At 42.5% G+C, this 17,464-nt stretch overlaps 1 protein-coding gene across 4 annotated transcripts in view; it reads right to left on the bottom strand.

Moving 5' to 3' along the window:
- The window catches only part of RASAL2 (RAS protein activator like 2), a 191,423-nt gene that overhangs the window by 149,211 nt on the left and 24,748 nt on the right, over positions 1-17,464 (bottom strand). Inside the window, exon 1 of one of the 4 annotated variants that reach the window (XM_063342809.1) lies at positions 2,739-2,914. The exons of the other annotated variants lie outside the window; for them this stretch is intronic. Coding sequence (XP_063198879.1) covers positions 2,739-2,787 — 49 coding nt within the window. The 5' untranslated portion in view covers positions 2,788-2,914. Of the gene's footprint in view, positions 1-2,738; positions 2,915-17,464 lie in introns of those variants that run through there. 4 annotated transcript variants of the gene reach the window in all.

Raw genomic sequence — 17,464 nt, forward strand, 5'->3', positions numbered from 1 at the left:
CTACCATAATCAACCTTAAACATATTTATACAGAGGGGTCATTAAAAACCCCAACTGTTTCAAAGTAAGGGGAATCTAACTGCTGCTGAAATAGCCTCTGCCCACGTCTATTTTTATACAAAAGTCACCACTGAGAAGTCCCTTAGAAAGACTGATGTTTTTTCATTTAGTTCATTAATCCTGAAATATCGAAAAGCTGCTTCCAGTTGTTGGTAGCTAAGCGAATACATAAATTTCGAACATGCCAGCCCAAGATCACTTTTAGATATCCTATAAGTAAATCTCTCACTAGGAGCTAAAAATGAAAGACAAGATTTTTTTTGAATGGCATGAGAAGAGTTAAATAAAGAAGAGTGGTAATCAGACACAGACCCTCATAATAAAGCCAAAACACTCATCAGCCTATTTTGCTACAGACTTTTCTTCTGCCAAAATTACATGTGATAGCGCAGAATAAGGTGTAGATCTATATTCTTGCTGCTCCCCATACTTTAAACACAGGAAAATAAGTACCGTAAGTGTTCTTTATGCTTCCTTATAATGTTTCCTTCCTGTGCCATTTCTTTTACCATCTAACCACTCATTGCAGTGTTCCTTTTATCCATGCACTAGTATGAAGATTTGGGCAGTAGGCTGGGATTACAGAACTGAGGTCTCAGCACCCAACCTCCCCAAACGAAGAAGCCAAACTGGTTTCAAGCACACACTTTTGGTGAGGCAGAATGAGTGCCCGTCCCCTCTGACCAAATACTTTTTCTATGGGTATGCCTCCTCTGGGGTCACCCTCCTACCAGCTGCATTTCATACCATTCTTCTAGCATCCTTAACTTCCTAACATCCTGCAGATATTTAAAGAAAAAAAAAGTGCATTTAACACCCATCCCCACAGTGTAAATGAGATTTAAGTCTATAAAAAGCCTGTTCAGAGATTTTTGAAATCATGCTGAATGTTGTCAAGCCAGTGCTTATTCCATGTTTCCATATTTTCTATGTTTCCTTCATCAAAGAATTGTGCTTTCAAATATTGATGGGCCAAAACAACTCTGAAGAAATCTATGCAAGGCAAATCTCTGCTGTAGTCATTTAATATCTCCTAGACTTCTCTACAAAAGAAACCCCCTCCATTAATTCTCAGACTGTCTTTTGTTCAAGCAAAGTTTCAACTAGAATGATTCCAATCTCCTTATCTCTGAAGCAAGGAAAGCTATTTACTTGTTTATTTTCACTCACTTTCTTTTTGTAAGGACTTTTTTTTAAAGTTAATTTACCTAAAGTCCCAAATTATTTACAGAGAGATCAGGGAGATCTCCTCCTCAGTTTCCTGTATTGGTCACGCCCGGTCTGTCACAACATAATCAAGGAGATTACTCAGTTTCAAGTGGTATCTCTGCTTTTCCTCGAGGCAGAAATTCACGGTTTCTGAGAAGTCCTGAGTGAGCCAAGAGAGACTAGTAAGTTTGGGCTTAAAGGGAACAGCATTTGCCAACAAGATCTCTTTCCAACCAAAGGCCAAAGCAATACTTTGTGCATCCAAACCATAACTTCTACGCAACAGACGCTGCTTAATCTGTGGCTGAACTGTCCCCTCCACAAATACAGGCTCAGTTGCAGCCTTGGGACAGATTAGCAGCAGCCAGTAACTCACACAAAAGTCCTATTTTCCAAGAACAACCTTTCATTGAAGTTTATATATTGACAAAATTGGCACTTGCACAAAACTTCCCACACCCAGCTCAAATTGTGCCCTCCTGTCCTTATCAAGCCCTGGAGCAGAGAGAAGCCGCTCTGCTTGGAGAGGGTTGTGTCAGTCTCCAATACCTCAACAAATCAGTCCTAATTAGCCCATGTTACTTGAAGAGCCTTCTGCCCTATTAAAGATTGATTCGCTCAGATACACCGCTGCAAAGATTGTTTCCTGCTGTGGCAGTTTACGATGTTTGCTTTGCAGAACAGCAGCACGAAGAAAGGACGCTTGCAACCAGAAAGACCCAAGACTAATAAAATAAATTCCTGAAATTTGAGCCTGCCTCTTAAAAACACTCACTGGTTGCGCATATAATCACACTCCATAATTATTCTAATTTGCACAATTAAGAGCCGAATAAGCACCATAAATTTAAAAGAAAAACCCCAGGCACAGGCTGGTGTTGCTACTGGAGTATTTTAAAATGCAAAATACGCCACAACACTGCTGATGACGATTCCCGTAACCACTGCGACACAAGCGCACCTTACTGAAATCCAGTTAGGTACTCGCCACCAAATCAAAAGAATAAGAGTAAAGCAATAAAATTGTTTCTCCTACAGCTTATTAGCATTGTTTTCTTCTCAATTCATCTTTTGGTAGTTACAACTGACGCAACAGTTTATATGCTCCCGAAATGCCTGCCTCCTGCAAGCTCCCCGCTCCCCCCCAAAACCTCCCAAATTAAAAGCCATCTTACTTCTACGGATTGCTGCTGTTATTTAGCCAAGCTAAGGCAGAAATTCCAGGGGCAGGCTAAGGAACAGACTTTAAAAGTGACTATGCCCTCATAACTAGCGCATTTCTCCGGATAACCATCTTTTCCATGGACAAAGGTTTTTGGGATTTCCACATAGCCTGGAAATGGAAGATGAAAATAACAGCAATACCCAACAGCTCTCTGCCCGCTACTGTGTTTCTCCTCCAAGGCGCCTAAACCAACACTTTCTGATCACTTATCTTTCCCATCAGGCAAGATGTTTCTCATACTCACCGCTGAATGTCTTTGTCTGCACTAGCACCTTCCTCATCAGGCTTGCCATACCGGAATTTTTACCCGTGTTGTCTAAACCTGCTCAGGACCAAACCAGGTGGAAGAGTTAAAAAAAAAAAACAAACGCCTGCATCTAGTCCCTGAGTCTCTGCCGACCCCTTGGCTTTTTCTACTGAGGCTGCACAGCGTCTGGATGAAGAAGGCTGAAAACACACACACACACACACATATGTGTGTGCACGCACACGCACAGGAAGCTTGGAACCAAATCAGTATTAAACGTACCGACTTCCTTCTTCATGCTCCAGTATCTCTGCTGTAAACAAGCGCTGCATATTAGCTAAGCGAAGCCGAAAAGTCCAGCAGAGAAGGACAAAAGAAGGGAGTGGCTCCAGCAAGGAATAACTATTTTAAATACACAAACATCTTCCCATCAGATTAAAACTAGCTTTTAAATTAGGCAAATTCTGAAGCCATTGTTGTGACAGAATAACTCAAGACAAACAGGAGACGCTGCTTCCTCCTCTGGAGAGGTCTCCTGGATTTCCAGTACGAAGCGTCCTGCAAGCTTTCCAAGTGCCTGGACGAGAAGTGTTCACGTCGCTCCAGGGACAGAAGGCAAAGAAGGGGGAGGCAGACGCAGAAACAAGCCCCAGAAGAGGCACCATGAGATACAACTGCTGCATCTTGCAGTGTAGGTGCCATGAACAAGCAGGGGGATGCTTAGCTGTGTCTGGGTCAGACCACGTGGCTGGGGCTACCAGCCCTGCCCCACAAGCCAGCCACCAGCTCTCAGGAACAAGGTCAGCTTGGCAGCAGCACATGTGTGTGCAGGGATGAGGCAGGAGTCAACTGCATCCTCTCTGACAGTGTTTCATAAACAGCCTGCTTGTGTTTTGAGAGATCTCTGCCTCACCCCACACAGCTTCAGGCTCCTTTAGTCTTTCAACGTGTTTTCTCTACCATCTTGAGGCATTTAACTCACAGCAGCTCCACCTCTGAGGAAACTGGGTAACACACCACCAGCATGCATCAGACACGCCGCCAAACCCTTTTGCACAGACCCAGAGGGCTCTAACATTTGCCCCACTGCTGGCAACAAACACTCTCTTGATGGATAAGAGAGCAGGCAGGTCAAGCTCTCCTGACCCAAAATGCTCCAGAGGAGGACGATGATGGCTTTGACCATTCCACTGGATCTCCAGCAGGCCCATGCGCTTGGCAGGCAGGATGAGCAAGGGCAAGCAAAGCCCACGAGAGAGACGTCAGCAGCTGCTTCTGCCTACTGCTGCCCTCACAGATGACCTGCTGCAGACTGCGACAAGACAGGTGGCTCTGGAGAGCATCCTACCTGGTCTGGAGGGAGCGAGCCAGACAGAGACCACTGCCCATCCTCTCCTGTTACAACAGGCTGCAGCAGCAGCCCTTCAAAGCTGCAAGCCTGCTCCCATCAGGGAGGCCTGCTGCACCCAAGCATCCTTGGAAGAAGAGAAAAGGGAGGATGAACAGGGCAGCTTCGGTCCATTACCAAGGATCAACCAAATAATGACCATCCTCACCCTCGTCCGGGACACAGCCATAGCAGCCCTTCTGCTGGCAGCAGCCCAGCTGCTGGAAACTGCAAGTCTGGTGGACTTCTCCCCAGCCGCCTACGTCAGGAAAGACTGAGACACCTGTGGCTTCCCAGGACTAGAAACTTTTCCTGGTATCTGGAAGTATACCAAAGGTATAGTAGTTCTTCGTCTGGGATCTTCAGCAGCCAGTATCTTTATTGATACCGCTAATGAAATAGTGCCTGACCACCGTGTGGTTTCTCAAACCAAGTCGCACAGTAGCCAGCACAAAAGGCTGAGTGAAGAGAAGCTGGAAGCTTGGCAATACTTATCCCCAAGATGATAAGAAGTGCCTGTCTGAAAAAGCTGCCATCTTATGCCTTTTCAGACAGATGCGTTATTTATCTTTCTATCAAAGACCACTTATCTCATAAAAGAGCTTTATTACATGGAAGCTGAAACAGTGAAAGATCTGCTACTACTCAAAGGTCCTTTTCATTACCACGTTGCAACATTGGCTACTAAAAGATACCCCATTTTTTCTTACTCTCTTAATACGGCAACAGCAGATTCCACAGTTCAGCTCTTCCCCTCCTCTTTCCACCCTGTCTTTCAAGATAAACCAAATTCTCATAAAAGTAAAGTAAAAAATCACTGCTATTCCATAAGGTGTGTGAGATGAAGGGGTTGGAGTCAAAAAAGAGATAGAGCTGCTCTTAAAATCAGAGACTTCACATGAATCTTCCCAGGGTACATGGGACAAGTTTCACAACAACCCTCCACATAAGAGAGAGAAGTCCAATTACAGAGAAGCCGGGCAGCACAGGGCAAGCAGTGTGCAAAACCATCAGTCTTCTGCCAAAGGACAGCTGCTTCTTGTTCCACTGTCCAAGCTTAAAAAGTGACACTTGATTATGGAAGAACTGGACACAGTTTCATTTCTGTTTCACCAGAAACAACATGCTAGCACGTAAGAGTTTGACTGAGAGAGCAACTCTCCATGCTTGTGCCCCTTCACTTGACCAGCAGCAGCCGTCCCGTGTGCCGCAGCCAGCCCATGCCCTGCCAGAAGGCTTCATCCAGATGTTGGCCCACCTCTTAGTCTTCTCTCCTGACAGCTCCTGAGAGACCAGACAGGGAATTGCTCAGGCAAGTTGTTATTCGACCAAACTCTTCCCCACTAATCTGTGGAGTTGGCCCCGTGATCAACCTCTAACATGATGATTAAAAAAAAAAAAACCAAAACCAAAAACCTGAAAGGGGCCTACAGGAGAGATGGGGAGGGACTCTTTATCAGGGAGTGGAGCGACACGACAAGGGGTAACAGTTTTAAACTGAAAGAGGGGAGATTTAGATTAGATATCAGGAAGACGAGACACTGGCACAGGTTCCCCAGAGAAGCTGTGGATGCCCCTTCCACGGAAACGTTCAAGCTCAGGCCGGACGGGGCTTTGAGCAGCCTGGTCTAGTGGGAGGTGTCCCTGCCCAGGGCAGGGGGTTGGAAGTGGGTGATCTTTAAGGTCCCTTCTAACCCAAACCATTCTATGATTCTATAACACATGAGCCCACATCAATTCGACTTAGGCATGCCCAGCCACACAGACATATACCACGTCACAGGGCTGTGCCTGGATACATATGCCCACATACATGAGCACATCCAGGGACAGTGCAGGACCGTCCCCAATTTCTTGGGTAACCCTTGTGAGGTCAGGAAGCTCACCTTGTGACCAGCACCAAAACCATGCAATTCCCTTTTGGGAAACTGATCTTTACACAAGATAAAGGGAGGTTCACATAGTCCAATATGCCAGCTAACTGCCTTAATACAAGTGTTTATGTGCACATCTACCAAAAGACATCCAGAATTTCATTGTTCAAGTGTAATGAAATCGCTGCTACAGTACAAAACACAAATCATTTCTTTAATACGCTTCAGCCGAAGAAGGCTTCACATTAACGCCCTCGTCCCTGCCAAGTACTGAAACAATTACTGCATGAATATTAACAGGGGTTCCTCGGCAGGATGATGCGATTATCACAGGGAATCTCAGGAGACATGGCAAGATTCTGCACGATGCCTCAAATTTGTGTTAGTTTAAAGAGCGATTACTTCAGGCAGCAGAGGCTCCTCAGCCTGGCTATGGAGGAGGTTCCACGTAATAAAAATAACAAGCCCCAGGATGAGACTGCTCGGGAGAGAGGGAAAGAAAACATTGCTGCTTCCACCAACTGCACTCTGAGGAGTCACAGCCCTTCATGTTTTCAGAAAGGCACAAACACGATAGCAGCTCTCCTGCTTCTCACATCCCGTAAGGAGAAGAAAAATTGTCTTGAATGTCGTATCTATTTAAGGTCATATAAAAAAAGAGGGGTCTGGTCAGTTCACCCCCTGAAGAGGTTTTCTGGGATAAACACCACCGTAACATACAGAGACAGGAACAAGGAGAACAAAGAGCAGCACGCAGGTTTCAGACCAGCAAAACCGTGCTCAAACGCTTCTGCTCCCTTTCATTTCAGCCCCACTTCTCCAGTTATTAGGGGCTTTCACCTGTTACGCACTAAACTTAATGGTATGTTTTTTACTTCTGTGGTGAAAAGCCTATTACAGCTCCTCACCTGCTTCCAGAAACGCAAGGAGTCATGCATTTTCCCGAGCTGAGCCTGCCCGGGTTTATGGCTCTCTTGGCAGCTACGACTTTCGAATCTTCAAAGGTTTAATGCTTTAGTCTAAAGCTTCAAAAGCAGCACCTTAAAACTGGGCATCCCCCCTTTGTTTGCATGTGGATTACGGAAAGCTTGTTCCTAGCAAAAATATACGATCAATCATATTTTTAATATTACATCTAAAACCAGCACACAGATATTTTTTTTTCCCTTCAATTACAAATATACTCAAAACCAGGAAAGTTATAACTTTGGGTAGCTGAGATCCTATTTGGGATCTCATACATTTATGACACACAGTTCTGTATCAAGACATAGAAAGCGGTTGTGATTTCAGGTCACATTTGTACTAAGGATCCACTAGCACCTCCAATTTTACAAGCTTTACCAAAGAGGAAGGACATCCTCTCCCCACCCTTGAATACCCCTCCTTCCACAGACTCTTAAAAAAAAAAAAAAAAAAAGAAAAAAAGAAAAAAAGTTGACATCCAGCACAGTGACCTGATGTTTTCCATGCATTTGCCCTGCAATAAGCACACAAATGGCTTCTGCTGGGCGTTTTCCCTGTTAACCTTCCTGACCAAAAACATTAATGCTCAGAAGAAAACGGAACCTAATGTAGTAGGTAATGATACTATATATAAGCAATGAGTCAAATCACTTTGTTTCTCAGGCGTTCAACTTCACAAGTGGTTTCAGAAGTTCAAAAACACAGTCCCTGTGCTGACCCTAGAACAGCTGATCATTTCTCATTTTCACATGTTTTCTAAAAGTGAAATGTACTCTTAAAATCAGAATTATTACAGAAGTCTGTGAAACAGATGCAGATAAGGCAATTCTTCACAACAGTTTTTATGAAAAAAACCTCATCACCAGTGAGCAGCTAAAAAAACACTACTACAACTAGCATAAGTAAAGAGAAAGGAGGTACAGAAAAAAGCACGCAGGACAGGGAGTATCCAGGAGAACTCCAGCAGAAGGACAGGAAAAGTCCAAAGCGTTCAACCGCCCTTGAAAGCAGAGTCTCAAGGCTGGCAAAGTGACAGAAAGCCAGTGGGAGATGCTTCCCGCTATGCAAAGGACAGTGGGAGGCTGCTTTTGAAACAGAAAAATACACGCTTTTTAAAAAGAAGAGATTAAATACCTAACAGTCAAGTCAATGGAGGAAATCAATGATGCATTAATAGTTTTGATCATTCTCAAAGTATTTACACAGTCTTGCACTCACAGACTTTCTTAAAAAAAAAAAAAACCACACAAAAAAACAACAAAAGAAAAGAAAAAACAGATGAGAAACCTGCTGGATTATTAAAAAAAAATATCACCCCTGCAAATTGTGTCCAATCTGGAAAAAGTAATCTAATCTAAAAATTCAACTTTTTAAACCTCTTCAGTACCGTGTCTCTCTGCACATTAACTAGGAATTAAGATAGCCAAAGAGTACTAAGACTACATGGGAGATCACTACAAATTTGTCTACAGAGATGGTCCTTATTTGGGAGCAGAAGTATATTTATTTTCTACATCTAAATGCCAATAGCAGCTCTGTTTCTCTGGTTTGCTTCAGCAAAATTTGAAACACGGGAAATTACCAGTAACTGCAGGCATTATTAAGTGACAACAATAATGCTTTACAAGACATCCCTAGCAAGAGGGTGGGGGGAGAACCATATACACTTCCAGAAACAGGCTGATAAAATGACATATTGTCTTCCTGAATCTAAGATGTCAAAAACAAATCTCTCTAATAACTCGTTTGGACAAAAAAACCCCACTGTTAATAAGTTGCAAACATGGAGTCACCCTTTTCAGCATGCAGCATGAATTCTCTAAAATAGAGCCCTTTATTTTATCTACATTTTGCTGTCTGCAAACTCAAACATCCCACCACCAGCTCGGCAAGTTCTCAGTGTGGGGCTGGGGTCCATCCTCCCCTCGATAATTAAGTTCCCCACGGCTGTGGGGGTCTGAAGAGGGGAATCTCACGTCTGCCCTCAGAGAAGCAGTTGTTGGGATCTGCAGGGCAATCTCAGCAGCTACAGGTGGGTGCAAAAGAAGTCAGTCTACTGCTGCATGCAATTGCCTGTTCTGGCTACAGCAAATCCTGCAAGCATAAGGCAAAAAATTCCACCCAAAATATGAGCTTCACTGTGATAAGCGTTTCTCACCTCTAGCACAACATCCTTGATGAACAAAACAGCTTTACCGGAGTTTATCCAGTATTTTAAGGTGCACTAAATGAAAAGTCTATAAAGAAGAGTGAGGTTTCAAATTCTGTCAACAAAAGGTTTTGATAAAGAAGAATCTGCAGATTGTTCTCTACTCTCCCACTGCCCTCCCTCCCCTGAGAGACAGATAATTTTCTGCATAAATGTGCAAGGAAAGACATGCTGAAGATTGCTTTTGAGCTGCAATTTGAGCCAGACAAAAAATAAAAAAAAAAAGAAAAGAAAAAAAAGACAAGAAGTTAAATTCAGAAGACAGGAAATCTGAAACGAAAGATGAAAAAGAACTGCACAAATTATGCCATTGCCAGTAAAGGGGGAAAGGCTTTGTGGCTGACACACAGCCGTGTGTGCCAGCCTGGCAGATCTCAGCGGCAAGGAGCTTTCAGCGGCATAATTGCCTCCGTTAACTGTTGAGTGAATAACCCAGAATCCAGACAAACAGGAAATTTGTTGGAAACTCAACGAGAAACTGCCAGCGGTTCTTTCTGCAGGTTGAAGTGCTTTTAAGTGAAATGAACAACGAAGAGATTGCAGTTTCCTAATCAAACCACTTATTTAAAAGAAGCAAGGGAGGAAAGTAGGGAAGGGGGAAACCTGGGAGACTGAGTATGGGAAGCTAAAAAAATATCAGGTATCTACAACAGATTAAACAAGGGGAAAACAGAATAAACGTGCACTTTGATTATTGTCTTTACATACTCTCCTCGTCCTCATGCAGTATTTACAGTTCTGAACCCAGTGAAAACAAATGTACATAAGCTGGAAATCATAGAATCACAGAATGGTTTGGGTTGGAAGGGACCTTAAAGATCATCCAGTTCCAAGCCCCTGCCCTGGGCAGGGACACCTCCCACCAGACCAGGCTGCTCCAAGCCCCATCCAGCCTGGCCTTGAACACCTCCAGGGATGGGGCAGCCACAGCTTCTCAGGGCAACCTGAGTCAGTGTGTCACCACCCTCAGATTGAAAAATTTCTTCCTGAAAGAAATGGACATGGCATCTCTCTAGAAAAACAATTTTGGGGTGCATATAGGAGACAGAAGTATATTTCTATAACCTTATGTTCACGACCAGGAGGAAATACTGTCTGCACCTGCAGAACATCTGTCACACTTCTGATTGCTGTTACCACAGGAGTGTTCCCAGTTCTTGCCACTGGCTCTGCTGGGAAGTGAGATTAACGATTTTGCTGTCAGCACCAGTGCAAAGGAACACATGTCAGACCTCGCCTCACCCTGCGCCCCTTGTTTCAGAGGAGGATCTCCTGCCTAAGGATGCTAAAAAGACAAAAGAACAAGTGCCTCCTTACATACATTACTTATTGGTGCTCCACATAAAGAGTATAAGACTCACTAGTATGCTAACAAATTACCTATTTTATTGTAGATATTAGCAAGTTAAAATAACAAAATAATGCTATTGCTGTATTAGTAAACTACCTTATCTTTATAAATAACAAAACATGCAGTTTTGAAAGGAGCTGACAGTAATTGGAGCTTTGTCTACTCTGCAAGGTACAAGGGACTCAAAGGTCTCCAGCTCCCTCATACTCAAGTCACCTCCCAGACATCAAACTTAGTCATCTGCAGCTTTCTTGATAGCTCCTGAAGTCTGGAGTAGGCTTACTGCAGGTGTCAATATCTTAAGAGGAGGATGCAGATACCCATTTTTAACATAAAGGTTTTCTTTACCAAGAAGATCAGCCAACCAAACCAACCATTTTTAAAAGACCTTTCTCAACACATGACAATTTGTCTCCCTCTCACCTGTTTAAAATAATTCTCATGGCTCTTAAAGTATTAAAATACTCCCATAAGTCTTAAGGTTAAGTTCTAAAAATGCAAGAGGTACAAGCCTCCCAAGCTCCCACACTTGTCACCTTTCCAGGCAACTGCATCCTTGAGACAGCTTGTGGCCACCGAACAGCTTGCCTCCTCCAAAAGGAGAGTCCTGCACTCCATGCAGACTCAATGCTTACTCCTTGGTACTGGAACATCCCTCTGTCCTCCTTCCCCAAACCTACAATAAAAGGGACTAGTGAGCTCCAGAACCAGTATAAGAGGGGAAAAAAATATTCCAGTGGCAGCAAGCTGTGATAGTGGTTTAAGCGTATTATGAAACTGCACCAGCACTCAATAACCAGAACCGTGCTCAGGATGTGGTCCACAAAAGGGACTCTGGACTTGCAGGAGAGGACGGTGTAGAGCCATGCTCCACCTGCAGTGATCCTCCCATCAGGAATTTATCAGCGTAAGAGAGGCCGGGTCACTTGGGTCCTCCTGCAGGACAACAGAAGAAACTGGATGGTCTCTGCCTTTCTCCTCCCGGGATCTCCCTCTTCCTCCACCGCAGACCAGACACTTTTAAATTGCTGCGAATAGATATGAGATCGTATACTTTTGCAGTTGGCAGACAGCTGCCAGAAACCCGCTCTTAATCCCTAAACTTGAGCACATTTATAAGGAAAACAGAAGAGTTCAGAACCACAGGAGAAGCTTGTAATTTGCTCTGCAAAATAACACTAAAAGCCCATGGCACGTGCAAAGGAATGTATTTTTCCCCTCACAAAACCTCAAATAAGCATTTCAGTCCCATGTTATCATGGGAATCAAAAGTGCCATTTTTGAAAAGTCATGGATTTATACATCGGCTGTGTAAAAGTCCGAATGCGTAGTTTAATGAAGCAATTGTTTTTCCATTAGTGGAATGGAAAGGCAGTTGTTTTCAATTGTTTTGCACAACTCTTCCTCATCGGCTTGCCCAAAGAGATCTTTACATGAGCATACGCACACGTCTGCCACAGGGCAGGCACTTGTATTTTAGACTAGGTGAGAAAAAAAAGGCTACAAGATACTGTAGCCCAAAAAAGCAAATCACATCTTCACGCGAGATTCTAGCTGTGTTACTAAAGGAAAATTAGTGAGTTTTCCCCTTCTATGTGCTTGTAGTCCTGGGCCTTTGCTTGAACTACAATTAGTGGCTATCTAGCAAGAAGAAAACCCACCAAACTTCCTCTCTTTCCTCCTCTTCAAAAGTTTGTCTGGAGAGGATGAAAGCATGAAGCAGGGGTAATATTTATGAAAAAGATGCTCATTTTACTGAAGGAATTAGGAATATCTTTATGAGCAACAGTTACCTTTTCTATCGAAGCACAGCTGACTCAACCACTCATTGCTTTCTTCTGAGTGTAAATGAGTCAGTCAGCTGAAAAACTTCAGGGTGTAGCCGAGTGTTATGCTGAAGTTGCCCAAGTTTTTCTGAGAGGGAATAAGTCAGACATCTGACAGGCTGTTGGATCACAACCAGTGGAAGCAATATGCAGCCAAAAATTTACTTACTGAGAGAGAAGCCTTCCCCACAAGTGTAAAACAGCTCTGGAATACCATTTTCATGAAAGGCAAAAGGCACTTTGGACCACCAAATCATCGTTTCAAATGTTAATTCACCACTGACATGTCAAAAACCAGCTAGAATAATTTGTGCAAAATGGTTTTCTGTAAAATTATTGTTTTAAGGGAGCAGGGCTAGGGTGAGCAAAACCCACAAATATTCTTATGCATTTATTCTCCCAAATGAAGTACAAACTTGGAAGTTGAGTGAGGGGACTGTAGAGATTGTCCCCTTGGCACAGAGAGAGGAGAAGGCTTGGCCTCTTAGTGGCAGCTGCTGAAAACCTTTCTAATTCTCCCATGGACTGAAAAAGAGCACAGGTAAAAGACATTCTAAAGAACACCACTATCAAAAGGATTTGAATTTTGATATAAAAATCAGCAAGACGGCACACTGCTCCACGTGGGGCAGGGGTAAGGAATGGAAGCACTCAGACAGAAAAGACAGAATGAGATATAGCATGAACTATACAAGAAGGAAATGAGAGAGGAGAAAGAATAAAGCCAGACTGGTTGTTTTGAGGGTTGGGAGAAGAGATGAAATATAGGGAGTGGAATAAATGAAGATATATAACTGTTTCTTTCCTATAAAACCATACGGGACAAGATCATACAGGTATTTTTCAGGTCAGTTAATAAGCACATATTCTCAGGCTAGTAAATGCCACGTATATTTTTCCAAGGACTTGAGGAAAAACTTGTATTGAAATTAAAAATAAAGGGGAACGCTCACTTAACCTGCTATGCAATCTGAATCCCCACTTATAAATGGCAGGGACTGGAGACAATGAGAAATTGCTAGATTAGAGAGTCCTCTGCAATGCAGTTAGCAACAGCTGAGGGGTAAAGTTGGAAAAACACCAACAGACTTAAGAATGCCAAATTAAGTTTGCTTGCACAGTTGCTGCTAATAAAAACCACAAAGCCTTTCTCTTGGTCTCCACACCTCCTCATTCACACTGCTCTGTACCGCCTCATTCATACTGCTCCGTAATACTGAACCAGAACTAAAATCATAGAAAAAGCCTCAGAAAAAAATCCTGTCCTTAACATCCTCAGTATTCCCTGCAGTTGAGTGAACGGAGCGGCTGCAAAGCCGGGTACAGCTTCACACATGATCCTTCACCCAGGATTTTCAGTGAAGCCCGGTCCCAATGCAGGCGGGAGTTAACTTGTTACTCCAAGTGCCAAAGACAGCAAAGGCAGCCATCCCAGCAGAAGAGGTACTTCAGCTTACAGCAAAACATGTAATTTCAAGCCCAGGAAGTCACGACACAAAATCAGACATGAAAAGATCTTCCTACTATCTCACGGATAAATGGAACTTGCTAAAATTTATTAAGAGGTCTGTTGGGAACTACAAAATGGTTTCTTCTTTTTCTAGAGCTGTAAACTCTTCGCCAAGCATGAAGGTTGTCCTCCGATTCACAGAGAGCAAATGTAAAGTGATAATGTGCACTGAGCTACAGAAGCTACTCTGTCAGAGCTCGGTAATTACATGAGCGAACTGATCTATTAACAGTGAGTCTAAATACAGCCCCCCAAGGGGCTACAACTCAATCAATGGTATTTGGAAAGGAAACGTTGCTATTGCAAGGGAAGAGTAGCCATGTGGTTATCAACAATGAGAAATTACCTACTTATGGAATAATAAATCATGCTATTTAAAAAAAAATAATTTAGACTACAAAGAACTTCATTTCACACAGGTCATGTTCAGAAGTACATCAGTTAACTCTAATTTGCCTTTGAACAGCAGATTAGCGACAGAAATTCTCAGCTTGCATCTAAACGGAAGGGTTTCCTAACTGCATTAGCAAAGTAAAAATCACAGCGCTGCACTTCTTAAGAGTTTTGTTGTTGTGAAAATGATTCTGATTTCAGAAGGCAGCTTTTCCCCTGGTGAGGAAGATGTGTCCGTGAATTACTCAAGACCTTCGACAGTTAACCCTACCAGCCAATCCTCCTCCTCATGGGGAGAATTACTACTGGAGCACAATGCATTTTGTAGAGCAAACTAATCCCAAGAGCCCCCCAATAAAATTCTGTTGTAGCCTAAAGAGCCATCCTTCAAAGAAACACATGTTCCTGACTGTTCTCTTGTGTAAATGACACTGTAAAACAGTTATTTACCTTCTCGGGTCAAGCTTACTGAAATTAGTCACATAAAACATCTGCATGTTTTCTACAACTTCAGATTAATTCAATTTTATATTGATCCTATGCTTACAGATCATGATTCTGGAGACAGAAAATATGTGGGGAAATATTAATTTTTCTAAAGAATATCACAATTTCTTCTTTTTACGAGTAGCCAGTACGTAGATATCATCAAATCCGTGCATGGCTATCAGCCCTGTTTAACCACTCTGATCATACTGATCTTCCACAAATAGCAGTCCTACTTGCACCCTGGACATGTTACAGATTGCTCTGTTTTTCTATCAGCGGTCAGAAAAAAAGGAAACGTTTCTCCGTTACTCACCTCTCCCCATTACCACAGGGGGAAAGGAAAAAAGCACCTACCACGAGCTGCTGTATCTATAATACATGCAACACAACACACAGGAAAAGCCCCTTCCGAAGCAGAAGGATTATTTGCATGTAGCAGAGACCAACAAGTCAAAGAGCAAACATGAGGAAGGCTATACAGTCAGAGATGTGACACTGCATTCCTTTGAAATACTATCACTTTATTACCCCTCTCTTCAAGGAATTTGGCAAAGCTGCAGCACTTGTGAAGATGAACAAAAGGAAAAAAGGATAAAGAAATGAAGGTGTGGCAAACTACAGTCAAAAACAAGATTACTCACAAAGAAACTCTCATAAATAAACACGCGCTGTTGCCTGCTTTTTATTTTGCATGTCACATACCTCTCTGCTTATATTTGTGCATATGTTTGTTTTTTCATTATTAAAAAAAAAAAAGCTGCGCACAGCTTGGACTGTGTCTATGGAAGTGTGATACTGTATGAGCAGCAAACAGCCACAGGCCAACAGTCAGCAACTTTCAACACAGCTGGCATTAGGAATTCCACAGACTATGGTCCTTTTGTTACCAGAGCTGAAGGACATCAAATATTTATCTCATTTGACTAGCACATGTCGCTGTAGCGCACTTATATTTTATGCAATCTAAGCTTTCAGTCTGAAATACAGAGGAAGCTTTCAAAATTCATATTTTTATATTTCCAAAGGAGATTGAAAGATCAAACATTAGTCCACTGTGGTAAACAATCTGAAATGATTGCTTTGACAAGATGTTAACTCTCTAAAATTTTTATAATTAGGTTCATAACGAAGCAGGATACTGGAATTATAAATTGTTTGGGTTTGGTTTTTTTTTTTTTTCAATCAACCATTTTTATCAGATTTGCTCCAAAAGAAAACACAGTGAAGACAGATCCCACACAAAGACATATTTAAAAGATCAGATACAAAAGGAGTAACAACAGGGAAGCCTTTTTATTTCTCACACTGAGCAATGATGATTGTAAATAAAACCGAAAGTTTAAAAAAATAAAAATGTTGCTATACGCTGTCAAGCGTTACTTTGTGCAAACTGACACCAGTAAGAAAGCTGCTGAAAAGCCAAACCTGGGGCTCTGCTCACATACCCTAACACACCATGGAAGTAGGTGCTTGCAAAGGAAAAAGCTAGTGCCTCACTCTGTATTTTCAGGGGGAAGAACCACCCTACAATCACTTCCTTCCAAACACACTCGTTCTCAACTAGGGTTTTAGGTAAATAAGGTTATAAACACAAAGACCACTCCTTACATTATTGAGGATGACCACCTCCATGTGTAGCTATTTGGCACAAGGAAGCCACAATCATAAATTATGCTTTTATGATACATGATTTTCCTTTTACCTTTAGTTACGCTGTACCACCACCATCCAGGGTTCTTTGGGAGACATACTCTGAGATCCAAGGGACTGTCTTTCAGTCCATAAGGCATTTTTCCTGCATAACACAAATCCTCAAGCTTTCAGCTTCATCCTTATGCCAAGTCCAGCTATTTTGTCCAGTACACAGCATCTCTCCAAGATGAGCTTAACGTAATACACTTACACCAGATACACTTTATACCCCGTACATGAGTAAAAGTCACAACGTGGGACATAGGCACACATGAGCATCTAGTCTACAAACCTTTCAGGACTGCTGCCACTTAAAAAATGATAGTAAGAACAGCTTTATTCAGCAAGGAAAATTAAATCAGATATACAGAAAGCTTTCTTGTCTTGTTTTGTATTTAGGCACTAAACCTAGACCGGGTTTAACGTGCAAGACTGAATCCTGCACGCATTGCATTCATAAAGCACGTAAGGAAAATCCTGGCTTGAAAACTAAAAAATCAAATTCAAGATGGGTGTAAGCATGAGTGTAAAACAATGAGGACGAGGAAGAGAAAGGGATATGAACATTTCTCTGAGGCTAAATATCGAGGCAACTGTCCAGGGAGTTTCTGCTTCGGTGAAATCCCTCCTCGGTGCAGAGGAACACTTCAAAGCTAAGCTACCACTCACTGAAATTCTTCAATTAAATTGGAGCAGATACTTCGAAACCAGCCTCAAATTACAGAAATTGGCCCTCAAGGCTCCTTGTAGAATTACTTTATTTAGATAATCAGCGAAAGAGTAAGACTGGAGGAAAAAGTGACAAGAGCAGCACAAATATCCTATTTCAAAAAACAAACAAACAAACAACAAAAACCAAACAACACAAAACACCACACTTCAGCCTTCAGAAGTCATCCTTCAGCCTGCCACAAAACAATAGGACTCTGTTCTCTTTGTAACTCCTGACATGTTTTATTTCAACCACCACACCCAGTTCTGGGAAGGGCACTACGATAGCCGCTGATTTGTTTGCAAGATGGTGCA

The sequence above is a fragment of the Chroicocephalus ridibundus genome, chromosome 8 (assembly GCF_963924245.1).
Source record: "Chroicocephalus ridibundus chromosome 8, bChrRid1.1, whole genome shotgun sequence".
Classification (NCBI taxonomy): domain Eukaryota; kingdom Metazoa; phylum Chordata; class Aves; order Charadriiformes; family Laridae; genus Chroicocephalus; species Chroicocephalus ridibundus.